This window comes from Lissotriton vulgaris, chromosome 6 (genome assembly GCF_964263255.1).
Source record: "Lissotriton vulgaris chromosome 6, aLisVul1.2, whole genome shotgun sequence".
NCBI lineage: Eukaryota > Metazoa > Chordata > Amphibia > Caudata > Salamandridae > Lissotriton > Lissotriton vulgaris.
In genome coordinates, this window is record NC_141694.1 from 678415078 (window position 1) to 678441712 (window position 26635).

General features: G+C 40.7%; 1 protein-coding gene across 1 annotated transcript in view; it reads right to left on the bottom strand.

Moving 5' to 3' along the window:
- GRIK2 (glutamate ionotropic receptor kainate type subunit 2) overlaps positions 1–26635 on the bottom strand; it is a 1496154-nt gene that overhangs the window by 460433 nt on the left and 1009086 nt on the right. The window contains exon 12 of the mRNA XM_086926667.1: positions 466–584. Within this exon, the coding sequence (XP_086782793.1) occupies positions 466–584 (119 nt within the window). The remainder of the gene's footprint in view (positions 1–465; positions 585–26635) is intronic.

Below are 26635 nucleotides of genomic sequence, written 5' to 3' on the forward strand. Positions count from 1 at the left end.
TCATATTTGGCAAAGGATAATAGCTGCAAAGTCTAACCATGCAATAATTACTATAGTACATCTGTATCTGTATGAAATGAGTTGAGGCTTCTTCATTGAAATCATGTAGTACAAAGCAATATTGTTGCCTCGTCGCCAATGATTTTGGCAAAATTAATACAGCTTTGATTGTTCATTATATTGCAGCTACTGTTGACTGATGAAGTAATGCAACTATTTTTTGTTAGGTGGGATATTTGATGAAGATGTATCTATGTAGGATTAGTAAACACTTGATGTGTCTACACAATCCTCAATTAAAGTTTAACCATGCCTACAGTTAGATGCATTAACATGAACGAAAAGCTTTCTTCATGGCTACATGCACAGAGGCACCCATGCAAGTGACTTGTATGCGAGAGAGATTTTACCCCCAGCAAAAAGTGGGACATGGCGCCCAGAGAAAGAGGAGGCTGAATCGTATACCTTGCTGCATGAGAGCTCCAACGCCAAACCAGAAACTATTTAGCAAGGTAAAATTGTTTTCCACCACGTCTGAGTCGGGATTGCAAGGGTGTGGATTATACCACTCGTAAGGGCTAAACCTGTGGTAATTGAAAAGGAAAAAAAGGAAAAGAGATAAAAATGCCATAAGCAGAAGCGCTGTCCAGCAACTGTGCTGCAAAAGAAACAGACAAGAAAAGTTAAAGAGAAAATAAGAAACAGTTCTTCAAACAAATTGATTATATCTTGTCACAACAAAGCAAAATAAGGAAATAGCTATTTAAGACAATATTCGTAATGCAAAAAGTGCAAGTCCTCAGTAACTCATCACCGCGTGTGCCTGGGTGGTGTTAGTTTTCCTGGGTAATAGCTGTTCATCTTACTGTGATTGATTTGGGAAGACTCAATAGGGTCCAACAAGGTTGAAAACTGTTAACGACATAAAATAATGAGGAAATACCAAGGCATGCAAATCTATCGCAGTATGTTAAATGCAGAAGTGCAATACAAATATATTAAAAGTGATAGAACACATGAAGCATGCCAAACCTCGTTACAAAAACACCAACAAAAGGCAATTACTGCAATCGGAATGAAACGAAGGCATGCCATTCGAATGACTCGCAATAACAACAGCTGCAGGCAAAGAAAAACACGGAGGTGTCTGAGAACCGAGAAAGGAAATACCATTCAAGCCTCTAAACCCAGAGATGAATATTGATGGCTGATTATGTGAAATGGTGCCAGTCACACCGACAGATGTGACACGCGCTAACCCGGGAATTGCTGTGAGGAGACGGTGTCGTTTCTCGAGAGGCACGCGCACGCAGAGCAGGCCGTCAGACCATTTCGCTCAATGGACTTAACACGTACTGTTGTGCTGCAATGCTCTCTGTACTGAGGCGAACTACCCTGTGTGACCTGTTCATTAACTCCGGTCGCTGCTCTCACTCCAAGCATGCATGCACACAATGCCGGTTAGCCCCTCCTAGGTATTTCTTTAGGCATCCATCTCTACACTGTGCACTAGCAACATTTGATGCGTATCTTCCACTACAATTGCCACACACACAGAAAAATAATAATACTACGACACATATTGGTCAACACAAATTGTGGAGCAAGTTGCTTGTGGAAGCCGCCCTAGTAATGTATTTGAAGAATGAATAATACAATTAACATATCTTCAGTTAATGTACAGAAGGAGCACAACGGTCAACCTTATGCGGTTAAATATCGTTTATGTACACTGCGCATCTAATAATTCACATACGCGAGCTGAAACCGACATATTTAGCAGCACCTTTTGTGTGAGGGACCTACGGGTTAAGATGGCGCCTGCCAATAAACAGATGAAAGGGCTCTAATTGTTGCGTTATTGGCAATATGCTTGTTTTCTAATTTAGAAAACACATAAAAGATCCACTGCCAACAGCCGAAATTGAAGCACGCACCCATCAGGAGCGTGTAAAAGAAGTCTAGCATTTCATCAAAGCAGTCTGAATTACGCCCCTGTCGCTGCAGAGAATGCAATTTTCTTGCCAATAATCTCTTCAACGCATTGAAATTCAGATGATCAAACACTCCATTTTCACCATCATAATATAAAACCGCAGCTTCTTGAGACAGAAAAGGCTCCACTTGACAAACAAAGGCAATGTAAAGGGCGGCGTAAAGTTAAAATGGCAGCTGGTTGTGAGCTGGCATAGGTTTATAATGAAACCTTGTGGCCTGGTGGAATTTAGCTCTCAGGCTGACCAGCTATATCTTTGCAATATTCCATGTGTTTAAACATCCCTCAGTGGGTGGACTAAAGTCAAAGACAGAATTCAAAGATATGCACACGGTGCTGAAAGACTACATCTCATGTTTAAGACATTCCAAATTTCGATTGCACTTTTATATATTGAACCATTTTCTTTCTGTTCATCAGTTTTCATTAGCGTTTCCCAGAGCTGTCTTAGGTCATAACGAATGGGCATTATTTATCAGTAATGTCCTTTATTGATTGTTTTCTTCATAATCGCTTTGTAACATTGTCAAGAAAAGGACATTATTTATCTTTTAATTACGGAATTGGTAAATTGCCTTGCGCAGGCAAAGTCTAAATGCCAGTCTCCCTTGTTGCTAAGGCTCAACTTTAATGTTTATGTGTGACAGAAGAGGTACATGTCATTGTCTGTCAGAATTTGAGCTAGCTGCCCCGGAAGTGATGCACAGATCGCCCAATAAATGTACTTTTGTCCAGACAAAACCGAAACTCAAACGGGGAAAAAGGGGCAGGGATCGTACCCCAGTTTATGACTATTTAAATGACTATTTAAACCATGTACCTAGTATTTAATCTGTATCATGCATCCTCGTTAAAGGCAAGGAACAGCACAGCCAAGAGGTCTGGCATTGCTAGGCTGATGCAATGGTTAACTACATTGGCTTTGAATTTGTGTCCTTTGAAGACTTAGTTTAAAGGTACAGGGATGACTAATTAAAGGATAAAGAATACAAATTAAAAATACAGGCAATGAAAAGTATTAGCCCACCAGCCACAACCACGGAAGTGCATTTTCTTTCACAAGAGGATGTGCACACATGATCAAGAAAGACGCCATCATGTACAGTGCAAAACAAACAAAACCTGAAGTGGACTGACCCATTGCCTCCTACTCTGTTTTGTGGTGGGTGCAAGAAACATTTGAATGACAGTTGAACATACCAGAGGACGAAAACGCGAATCCAAAGATATCAATATTTATACCACGATGTATTCTTGTTTATGATATATTTTTTGGGGACTCCTTGAGGCTTATGACACAGTAAAAGCTGTCTACAGGAATGACGTAAAAAAAACTCAGTATGGCTGATTCAAAAAGTATTTTCAAGCCATTAGTCAGACGTGGCTCTTCAAAGTTTATAATGTATGGAGCTTATGCTTGAGTCACATCAGAGAACAGGTTTTCAAAATACTGAGATTTACACATTGGTGATGTATGCAACCTATTCATACATTATGCTAAGATATATTCTGACTTATTTTAGAAACGTCGTCACTCCTTGGGGAGTCTCAGAGTGGTCGTCACTGTGAGGCAATGGAAATTAGCGAAACACATATGAAGTTTTAAAAATGTTGGTATTCACAAACAGGAAGGTACTTATAACACTTTAGTGTATATTATGCACAAGTACAATTTCACTCAGTTTAAAATAAGTGATTGCACATTTAATGCAGCAGTATGCTGAAGAATCAAATGGTTTAGGCTGTGGCATCAGATTCTAAAGGATGTTAACCTCGTTTTTTTTAACATAGAACATTAAAACAATGATACAATAAAATGTTATGAGATAGGAAAAATAATGTCTGTTCACAAATAAAATGAACAGTTGAAATGCTGCTCATAAGTGAATAGGAATTATGATAATGTGGAGAGCTCACAATCAGTATTTGCTCAACCGTGGACCTTTAGATTTTAACTGACCCAAAAAATTGAGACAAATTTAAGCCGTAACATTTGTAGATCACCACAAAAAGAGCACTGTACAAAACATATACACCACCCAATAAGTAAGTGGATGTCTAATGATCATGAATTTGAATATGAAATGTCTGTGTCTTGAAGAAAGATGTATAACTTGGAGTGATAACTAAACAATGGCAACATTTATTTAATTACTTTGATTTTATTTGTGGATCTCACTTGATTTTGGTGCTCGAATTAGGTTTTACTGCACTATGAAAGTCATCATAGGCTTTGAATGGGCATAAATAAATGTGACACATAATTTTAATATTTGACGAGGTGCTCATATGTAGGGTGTATTTCAAATAGACTTATTCCACTTTGTACATATTTGCTTTCCTTTGTAATGCAAAAAATTTTATGCATTTTTTTAAATTGAGTTCTTTAAAAAATGTATCTTTCTGTAAATATATTTGCAAAGACATTTTCTATCATCTGTTTGTTCATAAGCTTCTTTGTTGCTCATAATGTGTGAAGTGGAGCATAATATTTATACTCTGTGCATTTTACACTGAAATATGTCCCTTTTTTGACGAGTTAAGGTATTTATAGTCTCCAATACGTAATGGTGGATCGAAAAATACTTCTTTGTTTTATTATGTGTGGCAATTATATAATTAAAGGGCAGACTATTTAGCTATTTGCTATTTTAAAAAAAATGGAAGCTAATTTTAAATACAGTACTTTGACCATTGTTTTAGTCTATATCCTGGAAGATGTCAGAGAAGCAGCAGAGGACATGTACTTCAAATGATAGCAGAACCAAGAGAGTAATACATTTTTGAGTTATTCACAAATATATGACACTGCACTACATACATTTGTATAAGAACATAAAGGTCTCCGTAAAAGATCATGCACAAGTAATGCGGAGCAAGTTAAAAAAAAACACTAGTCTCTCTTTTCTTTTAGGCTGTGTGCAGGAAGGTGAGCTTTGACTGTTAACACACAAAAACATATCGATTTTTGATCACACAGATTCAAAACATCCTATTTGCCACACTTCATATTATAGAAATTTTCAACTATTGCACATGTGTGCAGAACTCGCGTACACGTTAGGTGTAGAAAATGGGCACAGGCTAATACTTTAATACAGCATCATAGATACATGTGCACATTTTATAATGTATGCACTTTAAACATGAATCACAAGGGAATAAACTATGTACAAGTGTAGATGTAAATACCATGTCTTTGTGAATTGGTATTCAATTGATTTTTGAGAGTGCTCGCTCCTTGATCCTCAACTAGAGACCGAATAGGGAGAGCAAGTATTTAGGTGATCCGGGCAAAGGGACAAAGAGGCTTACCATGTAAACAAGAAGGGACAATTGAGTAGATGTCAAAGCTGTGACAGGTCAGATTTTCTTTCTGGAACATATATGGGAAGGTTGTGATCTATACTATATCATTGTGGGAGAAAATGTCTAGGGGAATAAACAAGCTATATTTAATTATATAGGGAGGGGATACATTGCTGAAGACATCTTAGTGAAGTTATGTTTTTGGAAAGCTTGTAGAAACAGCCTAAAGCATTTGTTGAAAAAGATAATAAGGATGATAGCTTGACAGGTGTATTCTTAAGGAGTATATTGTAAACATATATAAGGTCAATAGGGTCCAATTATTAATTATAGCAAACACCGGCAAATTATATGAAGTTATTGAAATGCAAGTGCCCAGTTATTTATATAGCTTTTATTAATTACCAAAGCAGGCAATGCCAAAACAGTGTTTCAGTTTTTTAGGAACAAAAGAAAATAGATAAACTGAAAGGGTGAGGTAAAGAGGAAAATAACTTTATTTACACTAACAAAGATATGCTAGCAACATTTAGATAATTAGCAAGATATTAGGGGTTGTTTATTAGGAATACTTTAAAAAATATAAGAGGTCTGAAATCGACTGATTGATTTAGCATGATTCACAAACATAAGAATCGTAGGTTAACACTTACTAGTGGCATCGTTTTCTGTATGTTTAAAGATTCAAATAAATCCTCAGAAATATGCCTAACATGTTGAAAGAAGTAGGTTTGCATACCACACCCTCTACAATTACTCCTGCTGATTTCCCATATATTTTTACATATGGAAAAATACTTCCAATAAACTTCATGTAAATATAAGAGGTTTGGGGATTTTCAAATCCAGTTAGCAAACGTTTTCTATATTGTTTTGCACTGAAGCTAAAATAGCAACTGTGTGGAAAAATATTGTTAATTGTTGTGGTACTAGATTGTGGGTAATCAATACCTTCCTCTTGGAACAACCACGTCCTCACCACAGTCCTTAATGTACGACTGTGTTACACTTAAGAGTTTTATGCAGTGGAAAATATCCACTTGTCATACTATATGTTCACAGATGTTCATTAAATGAATCGGAATCTGTCCTTTGTGCTCAGACACTGTTCTTTTTATACAATCGTAGGTGTGGAGAAAAAAAACCTTCTTAATCACCCTGTGTGATCATACAAAGGGTACATTAATTCTTATATTGCAGAATGCCTGGAAGCATATATTTTGTGGGGAGGGGATGACAATGATCTTTATTTGGTTATTCATACAACCCATTTTATCCTGGATAGATATTGAATTTTTGTTGTTGTCTACAAGCTTTTTGCATCAGACTTTTATACCAGCATTCAACAGTGCACATTATTAATTGAACGTGCACATGTGATGGAACCAGAACATCAAGAGCTAAATATCGTCTGATAAAAATAGAATGACCTTCATAATGTTTACTAAACCATCACCCTGTTGGAGTTCATATGAGACAATCTGCACCAAATACAGCGATATCTTTGTAAACAATATTTAGGCCAAAATATTTATGTCAGATGATATTTTAGTTATTGATACTCTGATATATAGCCACATGTCAAACATCTTGTTGCCATTTCTGACCATTAGGAATCCTTCAAACAGCACCTTAATAATAATAAGGGATAAAAACTATTTGCAAACTGCTATTTTGTGCCATTTGATGCGATCACTCCATAAAGTTTACATTTTATTTCATATCAAAATTATAATGGAAATGTTCTTTCTAAGATGATCATACAAATGTTTATTAAGCAACATACAGAAACCACAAAGACAATTTGCTGTTAAGCTACATACTGCTATTGCTTAGTACATAGCAGGTTTTCTCAAACACTTGAAATTGGTACTTGCGAAAGGCCAATAACACTAGTAAATGGACTACTCTCTTGAGAATGGATCAGGATCATTAAACGCCTCCTCATGTGTGACTGCAGCTATTGATCTCAGATACAAAGCTACAATAAAACAAACTTAAAGGCTTGTCGAATGGTTCTTATTCATCTCTAGCTCAAACACTACAATGGTGTTTACATCAAGTCATCAAGAGAGTAAAGGTTCTCACACAAAAACTTGTATGTAGCCATGGGCCAATATACTAATTAGTTATTCTCATTCACCAACTAAAAAGATTGTTCGGTTATGATTTACAATGGATCAATGATGTTTTTTCTAATTAATGATTTCTGGGTTCAATGCTTCCAAGGCAGTGCCAATAAAGCAGTGTGGAGTATAATGCATTGACAAACATTTTTTATCGTCAAATTGACTGTATACACTATTTGTTTGGTTTTCTGTGTATAGTTTTACAGAAAGTTATATTTGGACCCAGATTTTTGTTTTAAACAATGCTTATTGTGAACATACAATACATCTGCACTAGTGTCAACAATGTGAAAGCCCTTCATCAGACAGTATGGTGAAGAAAATGAAAATTGCTTCATCACACAGAACAAAAATGTTTCATATATTTTTCTATTTAACACATGGCTTTAACTCTCAGCAACTCTCGGAATTAACCACAAGTTGTTTTGCAGGGGGTGGCAAAGAGTTTCCTGCGATTTCGAAGGTCCTTTCAATTCCATTATAGTATGGTTTATGCACGAAGAGGTTGTCCGTGTTTTTTTTTTACAATATCTAATACTGAGCTCTGCTATGCTTAAATGAATGGTTAAGTGACCAAATATTGGAGCACCATAACTGGCAATTTTGTCTAAAGGGTCCCTGTCTTGAACCTATGCAAAATTGAATAGGGATGTAAAATGTCATGCAAATTGTTGGGATTTGAAAATGCTCTTTTGTTACTGTCTGAGGCATAACATCTTCAACGTTTGCTTTCTTTCATCTTTAATTGTGTCCTGTAAGGCTAGCATTCAGAATTGCTTGCTATCTGTTGATATTTGGTGGAGACTTCTATCTGCAGATGGGTGCATTATATTAAGAAATACTACCAAAAACTATTGTGGAAATATTTTGTAATTATGTTTAATTTTTTTGTGTACTAATTTGAGGCTAGGAGTTATTGGTAAAAAAAATATATACATTTTTAAGTAGCAAGTGAAATATTTAAGCGAACAATTTAAAACATGACATCAGAGGACAAAATAAAAAATATGTCCTAATCAGTTAGACAACTAAGTTTAGGAAATATAGGGGCCAGATGTAGGTGGCCATTTACCGGCCGGTAACGGCCGATTTCGGCCGTTACCGACCGGTAAATGGGTTTTTGGGATGTAGGGGGCCACTTTTACTGAATCTGTAAATTTACCTATTCGGTAACTTCTAGATGTAGGTGAGACTCTTCTGAGTCCCAAAGGCCTTTCAGAATCGGTATTTTACCACCCAATCTAATTGAGTGGTAAAATACCGAATCCAGGGGTGCATGCACATGTGTGCATGCACACCTATACAATGTGACAGACAGACATGCCCTTAGGGCATGTCTGTCTGCCACATGGCACACATGCCTGTATTTGGGGTGCTAGAGGGTGTCAAAGTGACACCCCCTGCACCCTTGCTGGAATCGGTATTTACCGAATCGGTAAATACTGATTCGGTAATGCCCATTGATTCCTATGGGCTTCAATGCCCATAGGAATCAATGGGCATTACCGAATCGGTATTTACAGAATCGGTAAATACCGAATCTCAACGATTCGGTATTCACTGATTCTGTAATCCCCCCCCCCCCTATTTTACCACTTCTTAAATACCGAATTGGTAAAATTCGGTATTTAAGAAGTGGTAAAATAAAATTACCTACATCTAGGCCTGGTGCTTGGGTTCAGGTTTCTTTCTCCCATTCACTTAGTGGAAAGAGTGTGTTTCTAGTGCCACTGTGGCACTGAGCCTCAACATTTATTTAAGGCTGCTTAGCTATGTTCGCATTTTGCTCAATCTTATTCCTCATTTTAAGAAAGATATTTTCACACATAAAATAGTTATCTGAAGACATGCTGTGACACAGGATTAATGTTGGAATCTACAAACAAATGGCATACTTTTAGAGAGCTTTAATGTATCAGTATATAATAGTTTGCTTCTCAATCTAATTGCTTTATCAGATCTTCTGAGAGGGCGCAATACTCTGTTTTGGAAGAAAAATGCTCTAATTGGTATTTTTTAGATAAATTGATATGCCTTTTTTGTTTTAAAATAGTTTGGTTGGTTTTTGTAAAACCAATATGCAAAATGTTTTAGTGAAATGAACTGAAGATTGAATTCACATTGATCAGAGCACATTCTCCAAATAAGTGACTTTGTCGTTTTATAAAGAATTTTTTTGTGGGGCGTGGCAGTCCTCCAAGGTTACTTAGGAGGGCTGACAAATCTTTCATTAGGATTAGCCAGCCCCCATAGTTTTCTTCCCTTCACTGCTCTGATGTTTGATGAAAACATTGTGCTTTTAGTAGTATGCATGGTTATGGGCACATGATTGAATAAAGCTTCATTTTACTTATGAAGCTTATGCAACATGGCTCCCTCTGAAAGTATTGTCTTGGTCCTGGTTGCTTCTTTTCTTGTTCCAGTCACTCCAGCTTCTAAAGAAATTTACATGTATTTTTTCTAATTTTACTGCCACAGATTCTAGTGGTATCTAAGCAAAACCACTTAGCTGGATGTGGATCTCATCAGCGCAAGACATGAAGTGCTTCTTCTTAGCCCAGTGTTCTAGCAATCATTCTTTCCACGCTGCCAATGTAGGATTTCCATGAACAAAAAATATGATTGCCCTGTCTTCAGTGGTATCAGCTTTGGGATGGTCTTCTGACCTTTGGAGAACTAGAACTCTTTGGTTATAAGGCCACCAGTAGTTCACTAACGTGAATGGGAGTGCACAAGACAAGACATTTCCAAGATTAATAGCAATAAGTGATTAAGCACATAATGAGTTTTTCATGCTCACAATATAAACATTTGTGTAAATGGGAATTGACTACAGCATGATCAAGTGAAGTGGTGACCATTGTACAGTCCACTTTAATGGGTGTTATCTCTTTTTGTGTGCAGTGTAATTATTTGTCTCTCCCCCACCAATGTACTCACATAATTCCCTCTCTGTCACAAGCTCCCCCTCCCACACTTTACGTTATATTTTGCTGTTTACATTTGCATAGCACATAGTCCACAATTAGTATGGCCTTGTAGTATTTTAATTTGCTTGGGGGCGCCTTGATGTGTTATTCTAGAGTTGTCAATGTAGATTGAAGTCTGTGTCATTCTATGATAATGTGTTTTGGTGTTGGAGACTGGTCCATTTTGGTCTCAGTTATATAACATCGAATAAAATACTGAGTAACATTTGCCAAAGTATGCTACTAAATTAAAGTCAGAAGATGGGCCAGGATTTATATAGTTTTCTATTCTACAAGCACAGCGCTCTGACAAATTGTTATATTGTGCCATTCCAAATTCGCTCTTGACTTTAGTCCTTAAACATCTTATAATGAATCAGCAGTTGGTGTTGATATAAATCATGAGCTTTAATGGGGGCTCAGAAGAATTTATGAATGCTTTTAGTGTAATTCAACACACTCTAAATATTCTCCTGTGTGGTGAATGGCAGTTTCTACAACAATCACAAAGCACAGCAGTCGATAGAGCAAACACCAATTGTCTCCTCAGTACAATATAATCCAGCATTATAGCAATACAAAGTGGACTCCCAAGCCCTGGTTCTAGAAGCAGTGGTGGAACACAATTGTGATGCATCTCATCGCTTAACTAGTTCTGCTTGTACATCGATGTTTTTAATGAACTCAAAACTTTTGGGAAAGGGATCAATAGTGCCACAATAGTCTGCTCTACAGTACGCCTACATCCGCTATAGCAACGTGAGTATAAACGTTCTAAGCAACTGATGGGTGCAGGTTGGCATCTAAGTCTTAGCTTCTCATTATTTAGCTGATGAATTACAAAAGCCAGTGTGATACTATAAAAATATGTTAAGGACGAGTAAAGTTGCAAATTGTTTTTCTCATGAACTTTGGGTATTTCTCAAAACAATTTTAAAAATATGCATATTTTTTGAAGTTCCATGGGAGTTAGACTTCTGCATGAAAATCGTGGATTTTGTTAGCAGTTTGTAATCAAGTGCAATTTGTGTTGGGGGTAAGCCTATGAAGGTATGCATTCATACACACTATGCTAGTGAGTTACTGGTGCAACATTGTTTCAGAGAATTCACCAGAAAAAAACTAACAAAGGAATGCACTTGCATGCACGATACTACCATCTAATGCTGTAGAAGAAAACTGTAGAAGTGTGTAGGTATTAAAAAGAAACAGGAAGTTCGGTGAACTGTAGGTAGGTCAAAAACCAGGCACTCTGCAAAACGATGGTTAATTAATACACAGTTTGCACACCCCTACTATATGCATAGTACCATCTTATGTCCTGAACTTATACTGAAGCAGTAGGGTTTGCTTTTATCCACTGTTAACTAGTGTACATAAAATGGCAAGTGCAAATTCTTTTTTTTATTTGTATTTTCATAGACAGCTTCAGTCAATGTGCCCATGACTGAAACCAGAAAATATTTTATTGTAATTTATAGCGAGAAAAAAAACTCTGCCACAACCCTGCAGTTCCTATCTGTGTTGATAGAGTGGGGTGAGAAGAAAAACAGGTCCGGTGTCCTGACAACACGCATGTTGATCCTTGTCCCTATTATCTGAGTAAGTCTTCGGGGTACTGAGCTGGCGAAATGACAGCACCAAACTTTATAGTACCAAAACCCTACACAACTATAGGTGCATCATTGTGACTGTGCCTCACCTCCTCCTCATAGCACAAGCTGCACTTAAAACCGGACCCACGGCAAGTCTGATCAATATCCTGTTAATATGGTCAACCTACTCATCTATGCTAATAGAGGGCTGTGCATAGGATCATATCAGAGGCCACGATTAAGGCATGTTTACAGTTTAACATCGAATAACATTCTACATCTGTCAGTCAGACAGACGCGGAATGGTTTTAGCAAGCATGGCACTCAAAACGAGGAGATAGCAGTGCAGCACTAGTCAAGCCTGAGAAATAGATTACAGATGTTCAATGCGGAAAGATACTGGATATTCTGTGATAGTTTCAGTAATTAAGCAACTGATTTAGGCACACCTGAAACACAATTGCAACAAAAGATTGCAGAAGCACGTCCCACTCAAAGAGTCTCTCCAATTGCACCCCTCATTATGTCTTTTTTTACTTTTATTCACTGTTTTTAATCTGTTATTTTCTGTTATATTCTTATGTTATTGTTTCCAATACAGTGATTGTGAGGAGAACACTGTGGGGTATATTACCAAGGGAGCGATAGGCAATTATTGCCGATTTAGCGGCCGTTTTCAGCCGCTAAGCGGCGATAATTCTATAGCTCTATTAGCAAGCTGTCGCTAACTGATGTTAGCGACAGCTTTGAGGCGATAGCGAGCGGTTTGGGGCCCGCTTTGCATGTCAGCGATATTTATCGCTAATTTATTTATTTTATTTTATTTTAATTTCTTATATAGCGCTGGAATCAATCCCGTAAGGGTATCTCCGCGCTTTGCCAGCCATAGGATCATCAGGTAGTGTGACACAAGAGGTTAAGAGGACAGAAATGCTTCTTGATAAAGAAGGGTCTTTAATGTCTTTCTAAAAGACAGGTGGTTGGTGGTCATTCTTACATCGGTGGGGAGCTTGTTCCATAAGGCAGGTCCAACCGAGGAGAAAGCACGGTCTCCTTGTCTGGATTTCTTTGTAGCAGGGGGTTTTAGAAGGGCTTGATTGCTTGAGCGGAGAGACCTGCTAGGCTGGTACAGCTCAAGGGATTGTGACAGGTATTTAGGACTTGCTCCATATAGGCACTTGTGGACCATACAGCATATCTTAAAGTTGATGCGCTGCCGTATGGGGAGCCAATGTAGTTCTTCCAACAAGGGCCTAGAGGGAGTCCTGGCCGGTACACTCATGACCAATCTCGCTGCTGTGTTCTGGACTACCTGCAAACGACCTACTGCATCTGCATTTGCTAATGTCAGCAGGCCGTTGCAGTAGTCCAGGCGGCTGGTGACCAAGGCCTGTACAAGTGTCTTCCTATAGGTGGCAGGGAGATACGGGAAGACACGTCTGAGAAGGCCGATGGTATGGAAACACAACCCTGCGATGTAATTGGTGTGTTCCTTTAAGGTCAACTTTTGGTCCAACTTCACCCCTAGATTCTTAACATGAGGTTTGGATGTGGGTACTGGGCCCAGATCTATTGGCCACCAGTCTGGGGACCAGAGGAGACTTGCCTTGCCAAAGAGCATGACCTCTGTTTTTCCCACGTTACATTGGAGGCAATTCACAGCCATACAATGTGACACTGCCCTCATACCCTCAGCAAAGTTCTCCTTGACTTTGGGGCCAAGGGAGCTGAAAGGGTAGAGGAGCTGGGTGTCATCAGCGTAGGAAACCGGTATGAACCCATATTTCTGCACAATCTCAGCAAGGGGGGCCACATATACATTAAACAATGTAGGGCTAAGGCATGAGCCCTGTGGCACCCCCTTCGTGAGCATCCTTGAGATGGAACGAAAGGGGCCCAAGCTGATAGATTGTGATCTCCCGGAGAGGAAGCTCTCCAACCATGATAACGCTAAGCCTCCAATTCCTACTCCCTGCAAACGGCTGAGAAGGATGTTATGGGACACGGTATCAAAGGCTGCGGACAGGTCCAACAGCACCAGGATCATGGAACCGCCTCTATCCTGTGACATTTTGATCTTATCTGTCACAGAAAGAAGGGCCGATTCAGTGCTGTGGTTGGGCCTGAACCCAGATTGAGATTGGTCCAGGCCCCCTGTCGCCTCGATAAAGCTGGAGAGGATGGTGTTAACGTGTTTCTCTGGCAGTTTGCTGATGAAAGGGAGGAGAGAAATTGGGCGGAGGTTGGAGAGTTCTGACCAGGGCAAGGTGGAATTTTTGCGTATAGGGTTCACTACCGCTTCCTTCCAGGATTGTGGGAGTTGTCCCTCGGCAAAGGAGAGGTTCAGCAATTTCTGAATAGAGGGTCCTAATATCTCGTTCAGAGGGGAGATTAGTTTGGCGGGTATCAGATCAGTAGGAGAGCCGGTCTTCATTTGGTTGATAAGTGCAGTCAGATCTTTGATGGTTATTTCAGGGATTACATGAAGGGTTTTCCCAGAAGTCACCATTGAGGAGATTTCAGGAGCCTCGGTATCCAAGGGACCTGAGACTGCGATAATTTTATTGTATATCCCTTCTATTTTATCCTCGAAGAACTGAGATATTTCATTACAAAGATCTTGAGTGAAAGTATCTGGGCTCTCACACACCACAGGATTAGTGAAGGTCTGAATGATTTTAAATAGTTCTCTTGTAGAGTTGCCCGCCTCTGCAATTTGGGAGGTGAGGCTTATTTTTCTTGCTTTTTTTATATTTTTGTAATAAGTGGTCATAGCCTCTAAGTATCGATTCTTATCTTCCCCATTGCCTGTCCGTCTCCAAAGTTTCTCCAACTTTCTACGTCCCTGCTTTTCTATTTTAAGGGCCTCAGTGTACCATGCTTCCCTTTTAGCTATGGTAGATTTTTTTAAATTTTTCTGAGGAGCCAGGGTGTCAATGGCTGCCGTCAGTGTGGAGTTAAACTTTGAGAGAGCAGTATCGATGTTATCTGAGTTTGAGAATATAGGCTGTTTTCAGGTTTGTGTGAACCTGGCAGGAGTGACTTTATGCCATGATCTACGTTTAGTGGACTGTGTGGCAGGGTGATTTGTGGGATTAGGTAAATGTAACAAGGAGAAATCTACCATTTTATGGTCAGACCAATAAATGTGCTTAGGAGGGTGACAGTGAACATTGGGATGGGTAGTAAAAATCAAATCCAGTGTGTGACCACCTGAATGAGTAGGTCCACTATTTCGGAGATGCAGACCTAGAAGAGCAAGATCTGTCAAAAATACATTCGTATCAAGGTGATCAGCAATGTCAGTGTGAAAATTAAAATCTCCAAGTAAAATAAAATTTTCGTTAGCTTTCATGTAGGGGGCTAACAGTTCAGTAAGGGCAAGGGAGAACCCAGCGTTGGGTCCAGGCGGGCGATAGACTAATGCTCCTTTCCAGTGTACCTTGGGGCTGATTTTTAGATGAAAAATTATTACTTCCATGGTAGGTAGCATCACTTGTTCTAAAACTCTAATATTCAATGCATCTCTATATATTATGGCAGTCCCGCCTCCTACCTTCTCAGGGCGGTCTTGACGAAGGATTTTATATCCCATAGGTATCCCTAAGGTGATAGTGGGGATAGTATGGGGTTTCAGCCATGTTTCTGTCAGGAAACATATCTCAGGCTGAATGCTGTGAATAGTGTCCCATAATTGCATATGATGTTTAGGGAGTGATCTAACATTTAACAGAAAGCTTTTCCAGCCTCCCTGGGTGTCTATACTGTCTCTGGGCTGTCCAACAATGATGTTGGAGTGAGTAGCTTGGAATCCGCATTTAATGCAGGAAAAGGGACCCTCGGGACATATTGGCGTTCTATTAGTGCAACTATGTATCCCCTGGGGTTGTAGTGCCAGAAGAGCATGAAGTGAGTACCTGATACAAGGGGCGATCATAGAGCAGTCCATAGTAACAAGGGGCAGAGTACTTGGCCCCTGGCCCCGTCCTGTCGCGGACGGGCCACTCTTTGGCTAGTCTTCGACAAAGACTGTCGAATGACATGCAAAGTGGGTGTACCAAACCTGTTAGCGACTGAAAGCAGTCGCTAACGTCGCTATCGCCTATTAGCAAGGCAGGCGTAGCCATGGAAATATTCCCGCTATCGCCAAAAACGCCTGCTCAGACCAGTTCTTAGCCATGTTATCCAATGGGAGGTGGATAACATGGCTAAGAGCATTTTGTCGCTAATGCGTGAATATCGCTGTATTCTCAACGATATTCACGCATTTCGCCGCTATCGCTTGATATTTTAGCACAATGGAGAAAAACGTTGCTAATAGCATGTTTTCTCCGCTAACATATCCAGTGATAGGCAGCGATAAAAAAATCGTTGCTAAGCCTATTTAACGATAAATATCGCTACTTGTTGGTAATATGCCCCTATGAGTTTGAACTTTAGCTCCTTCTTACCCATTAGGCATGCTTTCATTCCTACTCTTAGTCATTTCTGGCTGCCTAACTTCCTTCCTTTATCTCTAATTCACTTACAGCTTGCTTCTTTTCTTTCAGTCTTTCTTTAGGTTTTTGGTTTTTCTTTTGTCTCCTCATTCATTCTCTTTTTCCCTTACTAACTTCTTCTCAGTATCCTCTCTTTCCTCCTTTCTTCCTCCATTCCTTCTTTCCCCAACTGTCTTCCTGTGTCTTTCTCCCTTTCCACCTCGTATTGCATCCGTTTCTCAATCACATCTTTTTTCCATCCATGCTTCCTTCTTTGCTTTCTTCCTCCCTTCCATCCGTACCTTATTTAATTCCTTCCATCATTTTCATTCTTTCTTCAGGCAAACCTACAGACAAAGGTATGGAATGGTGTATAATGGATGGGAGATCAGATGCACTAATGAATGTAAGGCAGGGAAGCCACGATGCAGGTGTGTAGTTCTATCAGAGGTGTGGACACAGGGTTGGAGTGCCTGTAGTTCAAGTAGGCAGGGTGGCTAGAGTATGTGCTACTCAATCAGCTGCTTTCTGGTCTGTATGGACCTTTAGCCCAATCAGCTCTGTAAGTACCCTGTCATCTCTAGTATACCTGTTTCTACGATGGCCAACTTTCAAGTATAACTCTGCAGTACTCTGTGCTTGAGGAGACATTATGCATGTGCAATGCCATTGGACGAGCTTTATTTGGGGGAACAATAGTTACTGGGGTTTCATTCTACAAGGCCCTCCTTTAAATGAGTCACTCATCACTTCTTTAAAAGATATAGATCCGAACGGACACTTGAGTTTTTCAAGTATGACTACTGTGCAATAGTGTATTTGAATTCCAATCCCTTTAGCACCTTCTATGCCCGGTATTACTACTTGTAGAGAGTCAGTTGTACAGAGGGAGAATGCAGGTAATCGAGTTCAATTTTAATCCTCTCTTTGCCCCTGAGGCACAATGGGAAAAACAGTATCCACAATTGATACCGACCACTAACCACATAGTATCCATGGATGCATAAAGATTGCTTCAGAATGTACTTCTGCTTTTATTCCCTTATCATCAACACTAGTAGCACTTAGAGACAATTTGAATGCAGGTCCTGACTGAGCGCCAAGTAAAGAAACTTTGACAGGACCCAAGCATGGTGGGCAATTTGCTGGAGTTGGCTGGTAGAACCACTCACACCAATAGATGTGATCCATTGGTTACATTTTATCCATGGATCTATGGGACTTGATATCTAATCCCAGATTTACCATTTTATTCAAATATGCTGATAATAAACACCGCAGCACAGATGCAGGTAATGCTCCCAACACTGTGGCATTTCCTGTGAGGGTAGTCCCTATCTCCCTACTAAAGTTGGGATGCAGAGACCATGTTGCAAACTGTGAAGCCAGGAGATCTGATTTTTATTCTCCCTCTTCATGTTAACAATTTGTGTGCTCTACCCCTATATTTTTATTTTTTCCTCTACTTGGACTAGAATTCAATACACATTTCATACTACCGGAAGGAAGACAGTGGCCCGCCTCTCTGTCTACTCACTTAAAAGTGGTACGGTAGGAAAGTTACAGGCCTTGAAAGGAGCAGTCTTGGTGGAAGGGTGACTGTGTAACTATGTATTACAAGTAATAAAATGCCTCCAACCACACAGTTTGAAGATGTTACAATCATGTGTGACCTTATAAAGAAATGTGTTTGTTCCATTAGATGATTACGGACTGCTAAGGTGATTTGAAATATCTTTATAATGTACATTATCCTCTTGCGTGCTGATGAGGAGCTGAGCTCGTCATGCAGCACGGTGGCGCTGTGCTGATGACGAGCTGAGCTCGTCATGACCTCTGCGGAACGGCCATGCAGGGATAATTACCCCGCTGTGCTGGGCGTTCCATTGAGCAGGCGTGGCCATGACGAGCTCAGCTCGTCATCAGCACAGCGCCACCATGCTGCATGACGAGCTGAGCTCGTCATCAGCAACACGGCACCGCGCGCGGCCCCTCTCCCCCCCTGCACCACGGGGGAATTAGCCCCGCGGCGAATTGGTTAAAGCAGATGTTTGAATCTCACTCTAGACTATGCCATTATAAACCATGGCCGAGATTCATGAAGCCTTTGCAATGACAACAAAAAGGCTTCAGTAATATTTCCAAAGAGACGCACTGGGCAATTTGCGCCGTCCTACGTGTCTTTGTAAAGAAATGTAACAAAACACAGCTGCTTGTAATGCATTACCTTACATTTTAAGCTGGGAGATGTTCCATGGGAGATTCAGCAGGAGTTTTCATATGCTCTACCTATGGATTCTGGCACATTCCCAGATCTACTAAAGGTAGTAAAGCTGGGAATGCGCCAAAATGATACTCCCTCCTCCATGAGGCGTAACAAGGAGAAATATATTTATTTCTCTCCATTACTTTCTCTTTCCATGTGCTGTATTTTGCAGCACACATAGAGAGGGGGAAATGCCTCCACGGTTTGTTTTTGTGCAGGTAGGTGTTCGTTTATGCAGAAAAACAAACCTGCTGAAACACAAGCATCCTTGCACTACAGTGCAAGTGTGCCTACATTAGCACTAGAAAGCACATAGTGTGACAGCTCAAGGAAAGAGAAGACATGCTCCATATCTTTGCAAATATGGAGCATTTCTACCCTCTCCCTTTCATGGAATGCAGAGCCGCAACTTGCCGGCTTTAGGGCAATGCGACTAGTGCGGCCGCAATGGCCACTGACCTGTAAAGGGGGTGCTGACCTCGTGGGGGCGGCGCTTTGAGTGGTGCAATCCATGATGTAGCTTGAAACAGCCTAATCAGCAGTTACGGTTGCTCTACTCTCTCAATGCCTCAGTTGAAGCTATCAGTATGCCACGTTTGATTCCTTCTTGTCAGCTTGTTGTCACTAAGTGTGTTTCTGTCACAGGGGCTTTCTGTCCATACATAAGGGAACGATGTAATATTGATTTGCTGTGTTATATGGTAATCCATCTGGAAGGAAGATTCAATCTGATTTCATGGTTTACAAGTGGAAACATTTTCTCAGCAGTCTACGATGCTCTTCAATTTTCTCTCCTGTTAAGATTTGGGCACTTTTTTGCACATGTCCTAAGGTAACAGAATGAACTTGAGTGAAGTTTTGATTTTTATTGGAACTAGCGCTCCTTGCGGCGCACATGATCATTTTAATTGGGAATCTGAAGGAAAAGACCTGACTCAAGTCTTTCATCCTATAAGGATAAGAGACAAAATACCTCGAGGAAATCGAGTGACCTGTTAAAAAAACACAAAGCAACGCAAATCACCTTTGACTGAAGGACCCTGATTAAAATGAGCTGAAACGAGAGTAAAAGCAAGTGAAGGATTCTGCTACTGGTGCCAAATTAAAGCTATGCTGCTAATGACATACCCTATCCTAGCATTTCTGTGTTGTTTAATATCAGGAGCTCATTAAAAAGGAACTGTGCGGGAGATAGAGCTAAAGTCTCTCATCTGGATTTGTGTAAACCGACGGAATTTATGTTGTCTGGTTTGAAGTCACAAACGATTACCCTTGAATCGAACATGGGTGGGGTAAAGGCCAGAAGCTAATTACTTTTCCGTTCAAAAAAATACCTGTGAATCGTTATTCCATCAACACATCAACGCCCATTAAACTATCACAGGATTTCTAGGAGACGGCATCTACAAAACACTGCCTCCAGCGATGAGTGACGGGAGATGTAATGAATGGTGACAAAGGTGTAGTTGCGGCACCTCATTAGAGGCAGCCGTCAGCAGCATTTTTACATAACTCCCTTGAATATTTGCTTATTATTTCAATGCAATGTCTCTGCCACTTCCTAGAAAGAGACTTCAGTACTGTACAGTCAGATCGTCTCTGAGAATAGACATTCTATGCTGGTCGTATGCTGTACGTGCAGCTCATCGCTAGGCCCGTAGCAGTGAAAAAAGAAAAATAAAGGTACTGTAGAGACTAAAAAATGAGTGTGAGATTATAGGAACACTGATGTATCGTGTGAATAGTTGAAATCTAATATAGCCTTAGAGCCCGACCTAGTGGGCTCTACTGGCCATTAAAAGCCAGCTCCAGCATTCGTTGAGGGCCTTTAACAACGGAGCGGGTCTTTAGTGGCTGGTAGAGCCCGCTAGGAGGGCTCTAAGGCTATTAGAATATTCTGCCAAGGGGTTTAAATCCGCTCGGGCTCCGAGAGGCCTTAGTTCACAGCAGCAGCATTGAAATATTGCTTTGCAGGGTTCTACTGGTTCGCAGAAGCCCGGAGCACTCCATTGTATTCAATGGAGTGCTCCACATTCCAATGTTCTAATAACCTCTACATTCCAGTTCCAAACATCCCTTGGAAATTTTAAATCCTCTTTTCAATGATTCTATCAAGGTTGGAGGTTACTACTTTTTTATTCCAGGTGTCGCGCGCTAAATCTAGTATGGGCGGGGATAGAGTTCCTGCTCCTATGAAAATGTGGGCTTCATCAAAAAGAGTAAATCAAGCCTCCAGTTTCTCCTCCACTGGAATTGTGTCATTGACTTCCTCTGAAAAGTGGAAGACTGGTTTTGATTCCAGAGACTGTCTTCTGTTCACACAGTGACTGAACTTTCCTCTATTTAAAGCAGTGGCAGACAATTTTCACTGACTCACTTAAGGATCAATGAATATGCAAAGGAGTCAGCACCTCAGAAGGTGAAATATGCTGTGCTTACCTATCTTCCGTCAAGATGAATCTCTGAGAGCATCATTATGATTAAATTTTCCCATTGAACGTACAGCAGGCGGGACTGCTCAGTTGGCTGAATGCTCGCTGCTGTAGCAAGCAGTAATCTGTAGATCACTAGTCTGGACCTGGCAAGGGCAACTCAACCGTCTATCCTTCTCAGGTCAGTAAATTGACTGGCGTTACCTCACTTAATAAAAATAAATGTTATTTACAGTGCTGTAAAACGTGAAAGTGTGGTATGAAGTGCTATATAAAAATATATTAAGCAGTATTCCACACATCTACAACGAGTAAGGAGGTGCAGAGTTAGGGATGAAGGAATATTAAATGTGTGAACTAATGTATCCATACACAATCTTGGAGACTTATTCTAGCGGGTTATACTAGTTTATTTAATATTTTATTTCAAAGCTTTTTACCCGTTTATTAGTTCATAATATAGTAGATACATTTTATGCATGCGAGAAGGGTATTGTTTCAGGCGTATTTGTGTAAAATAACAGTTATGGTGTTAAAAACAAGATCTATTACATGTATTATATCCAGCTTGGATTTTATTGGTTAAAGACGTTCTGGGAAAGTAGTGCGTCCTCTTGTTTTAGTTAAGTCTGCACTCTCTAACTAGTTCTGGTCTGTAAATTGGGAGATTATTAAATAACATTACATCATATCTCAGTAAAACCGAGCACCGGGTAATATTGACCTTCTGTAAATCTAACTAGTTTACAGTTCTCGCAAGAGTTGGAAGTGTTGCAGCTCACAGGGAAATCACGTTATCCTGTCTCGGTTACTGATGCTAAAAAAAAAAAGCTGTCCGGAACACGCACAAATGAACTGTTTTGTGTATTCGATGTATCTGCAGCAGCCAAAGTTGACATGAAGTGGCTGAAATGTTATCACTGTGCTACAATGGTGCTGAAGTCTTTTCCCTATAAATTAAATCAACTCTGTGTTGCAGATGGACATGCTTAAAGAAAGAAATACGATGCGGCTCACTTGCAATTGTTGATGCTGACTGCTTTAACCTTTTCCGTGCTGATGACGGAACCGCTCCGCCATCAGCCGCGGTGGCACTGTGCTGATAACGGAGCGGTTCCGTCATGGCCCGCCCGACGCGCCTGCGCGGCGCTGATTTCGTGCTTGCGCGGCGCTGATTTCGCGCTTGCGCGGCGCGTTCTATTGAGCGGGCAGGGCCATGACGGAACCGCTCCATCATGAGCACAGCTCAACCGAGGCTGGTGACGGAGCGGTTCCGTCACCAGCATGGGAGCGCCACGCGGCCCCCCCGCCCCCCTAGCGCAGCGGCGGAAAAGCCGCCGCAGCGAAGGTGTTAAACAGCATTGGTGGAGATGACTCTGAAGCCTTCCCACAGTTGTCTGACGAGTCCTAACAGTGGTAGAATAGATCATGAGGAGGGAGGCAGGAAGGCAGGGACAGAGCTAAAAGTTTATAATGGAAGGAATTGTTAGAGAGACATCACTCCAGGTCCCCTTGGTGAGCCATTTGAGGACATTCTGGTTTGGAAGGCGTACTTTGGGAAAGATACTTCGTGAAGGTATTTTAGTAAACTTTTTCCCATATAAAAAGTGACGCATCGGTGGCGCAAGGGGCTTGTAAAACAGCCCCTCAATGTATACGTAATGTTGGATTTACAACATACGATTTCACTTTAATCTTTGGCACTAATGTGGTGTACTGAGCATGCCACGCAAACATGGTAGCGCTTGTAGCTCTGAACCACTGTCACTCACATTTTGTGAGAATGTGTAGGGAGCGTAGGCTAGCGAGACGCTTGAATGTGCGCTAAGCAGTGGGTCCAACTAGGCTTTCTAGAACACAAGACTATGTGGCGAACATTAATATACCGTTGATGATTCTAGTACAGAGACATAATTGCAACATGAAAATATTGTTATCCTTTCTTATGTGTATGTGGTGGGGATGTTGCATAAAAAGCAGAATGCTGAACCAGTATAAGCGGGTGCTATGAACTTTTCTGATTTCATACCTATGCAAGAGATGCAGGAATGTGAATGATACTGACATGTATTATGGTACTGACATGTATTACCAATCAATCAAACAAGCTTTATTCGACTGTTAGTCATAAAAGCGAAGGACACAACATGCATTACGAATGTCAATTGGACTGATGTGAATGGTACTGACACGTATTATGGTACTGACATGTATTACGAATGTCAATGGTATTGATATGTGAATGGTAGTGACATGTATTACGTATGTCAATGTACTGACATGTGAATGGTATTGACATGTATTACGGATACAGAAGTTGCTTACAGACATTCTTCATTTTCTCCTCTGTCTCTGACAGTGGATAAACAAAATGACTCACTTGGAGTACCATGACCATAGGGGGCAGATGTATGTACAAATCATAAGCGCAATAGAGCACAATGTAGTAAACATCTTTAAATGTCAAAACATCTACAGAAAACTGCATGGGACCCAATCACTCAAAATGAAGCATTTTCCCATTCTAGAGTGGGTGAGCCCTAAATACAATGAAAATGTGCTCACTCCAGTGAACTCGGGCTTACACTGATGACGTCTCAGTCATGAGGCAAGGACCAGCTGGTTCAGGCTGATGATCCATCTTACAGGGCATGACAACTGGCTGGATTTCAAAGAGAGGACAGGGATCCCTCTACAGGTGGGTGCTGGGGGTGACTGCTCCAGCCTGAGCATGAATGATTGACCGCCCGCTGCTCCCTCCAAGAGGTGCCCTCAGGTGCTGCACTAAGTACCTATTTTAATAGTTTGCACACTCTGAACCTCCTGTGAGCCTGTTTGTCCCGACCCTCACATTCACAATAAGGCATGGGTGGGAAAAAGGCTTTCCCTCCTCTACATAAGGCCTTGCTTCAATACAGGTAAGGGTAATATCCCTTTTCATCGTGCTGTCAAAGAATATGCGCCTGTGAGTTTGGTATTACAGAAAGCCTGGCAGTGGTGGAACAACATATGCACCTGCAGAATTGCAATTACAGAATATTCTGTAATATGGCAGGGTCCCTGAGTGACACACTTGGGGTACTTCTGCGATAAGATACTTTTATTTAAAAGTGTATTTCTAAAAAGCCATTATGGAACCATGGCATAACTTGCTTTTATGCTTCCATGATATGTTAGATGCTCGAGTGCAGGCATTATGATCAAAGCCAGTCCAAATTCTCTGAACAAAATAAAAATACTCACATGTTGTTTTATTCATCATTTCTGTATTACAAAAATCTGTGCGTAAAATGTAAGAATTCTGTGAAAAAGTCTAAATTTAGGACCCAGGCTGACTGAATAATGTTCATCAAACTGCACTCCTTATATTGCATATGTCCACCATGACTGAATATTTAAACATTAGATTTGCTGGCATTTGCAGATTTCTCCTCAGCACCCATTGTGGTCCTTAATTTCAAGTTCTTTGCCCCTCTCAGACACATCTTATGTTAGCAGAACTCTGCTTTGTAGTCTGGGTCTTGACACCCTCTTATAACTTCTTTCATGACCCTTTTGTGAGTTTGGACCCAAATGAACACAGATGCTTGACTCATTTCCCCAAAGTGAACAGACAAGAGCCTCAACTAGGATACTGGGTGTTGACGATTGGGCAGTTTTCATTAAATCATGCATTTTACGGGATTCAACTGCTCAGCCTTGTCTGCGACTCAAGAGAGCAACCAATGCGATGAATAAGCACCTTAGACAATGATGTTGCTAGCCTGTAGTGATAGCTGCTTCAATTGCCTAGCCCATGACCCATAACACCAGCCATCCTGCTGTACCCATCAATGGCTGGCCAATAAGCCAGATTAGTGTGTACTTATTCTTGCACATTTGCCCATGAACTTCAGATGGAACCTTTAAGAAAGATTCAGGGAAGAAAGATGGCAAGAACACCACTGTTATGTAACATGGCACAAAAAACTTGCAGTAGAGCAGTGCTTTATCTTTACATTGTGTTGGTACTGTAGAACTGGTTCAGCAGCACAGCACGTGAAATACGACTGCTAATCAACCTCCTGAATTCCAATATGAATAGTTCCTATCTAACGACAATGCTAATAAGAAACAACCCAGAATGCATAGGATACATGAGAGGTGGGTGTCTAGGTGTGTGAACAAAGGCAGACCAATAAACACACTTGTTTGTAGTTGGTGTCAATATTTCACAGGTATTAGGGGAGCCTAGGCCCAATCCTTCTCTCTGCTGCATGCTGGTGGGGTGTGTGGGGGGGGGGAAGTCTTCTGGCCACAGATTAAGAGTCCTCCTCAGGCCCTTGACAAATCTGTTCGAAACATGTTCTTACACTTGGAGTCAGATTCATCTCTTGATATCTAAGTCTCCAAAGATAATAAACCTGTTTTCTCCAATTAATGATCTTGGAGAAGGTGATATGTTTTATCAACGTGCAATGCCAAACAACTGCGATAAAGGCCCTTGTCTATTCTCGGCTGGATTACCAAAATGCAATGCGTCTGTATACCTTGATAAAACGTTTGGATGTTGCAAGCCCCATCACAGGCCCTTCTAGATGGGCATTTCACACTGTTTGCTAAAGCACTACATTGGCTTCCTATTTAAAACAGGATTAATTGTAAGGTCATGCCTACAGACCATAAGGTAGTCTATGCCAAAGTGCAGGATATTTGGACCACCAAGATCAAGTGGCACATCCCAGTTTGTGCATTGTACTCAGCCCACCAATTTTAGCTGTTGTTATCAAACTAGAAAATCACTTCATTGATAGGGCATTTTAGGCAGCTGCAGCAAAAATTGAAAACCACTTCTCTGTTATGTTATTTTCATTTATTACGCATGCAAATTACCCCGGGAGGAGTACCAAGATAACAGGCAGAGAGTACTACTTTTGGAATAGGTTAGCTTGAGCAATTTTGCTGAATTGGAGCTGGTCCTAGCAGATTTGCATTTGAAGAGGCAACTTATTTCAATAGAAAGCCGTGAGGAAAGAGAACAACCTGCCTCCTGACCATGACTTTCAGAACCTAGGGACCGTAAACAGAGCTTTGTCATAAGATCTTAAGAGTCTGGGGGTGGAGAAGTGAGTGAGCTTTGAATATAGATATGTGGGCACTTTACCAAATAGAGCTTTGTGAGTTAAACAGCAGATTTTAAAGATAATTCTGTTTCTCACTAGTAGAAAATTTAAAGCACATGGGAGAGGGGAGGACGCCGTTCCAGAATGGAGCTTGCAAATGGGACATGTTGCGATGTTCTGTGCCACCTGAAGTTCCGATAGCAATGTCTCATTTGCAGAGGCCAGGAGTGCATTACCATAGTCCAGATGGCTGATAACCAGTGCCTGAACTAAAGTTTTGCTTGCTGTGAGTGAATGTAGTAAAAAGGCTCTTCTCAGCAGACACATCATGCAGAAGCATGAGCCTGCGGTGGGCAAAA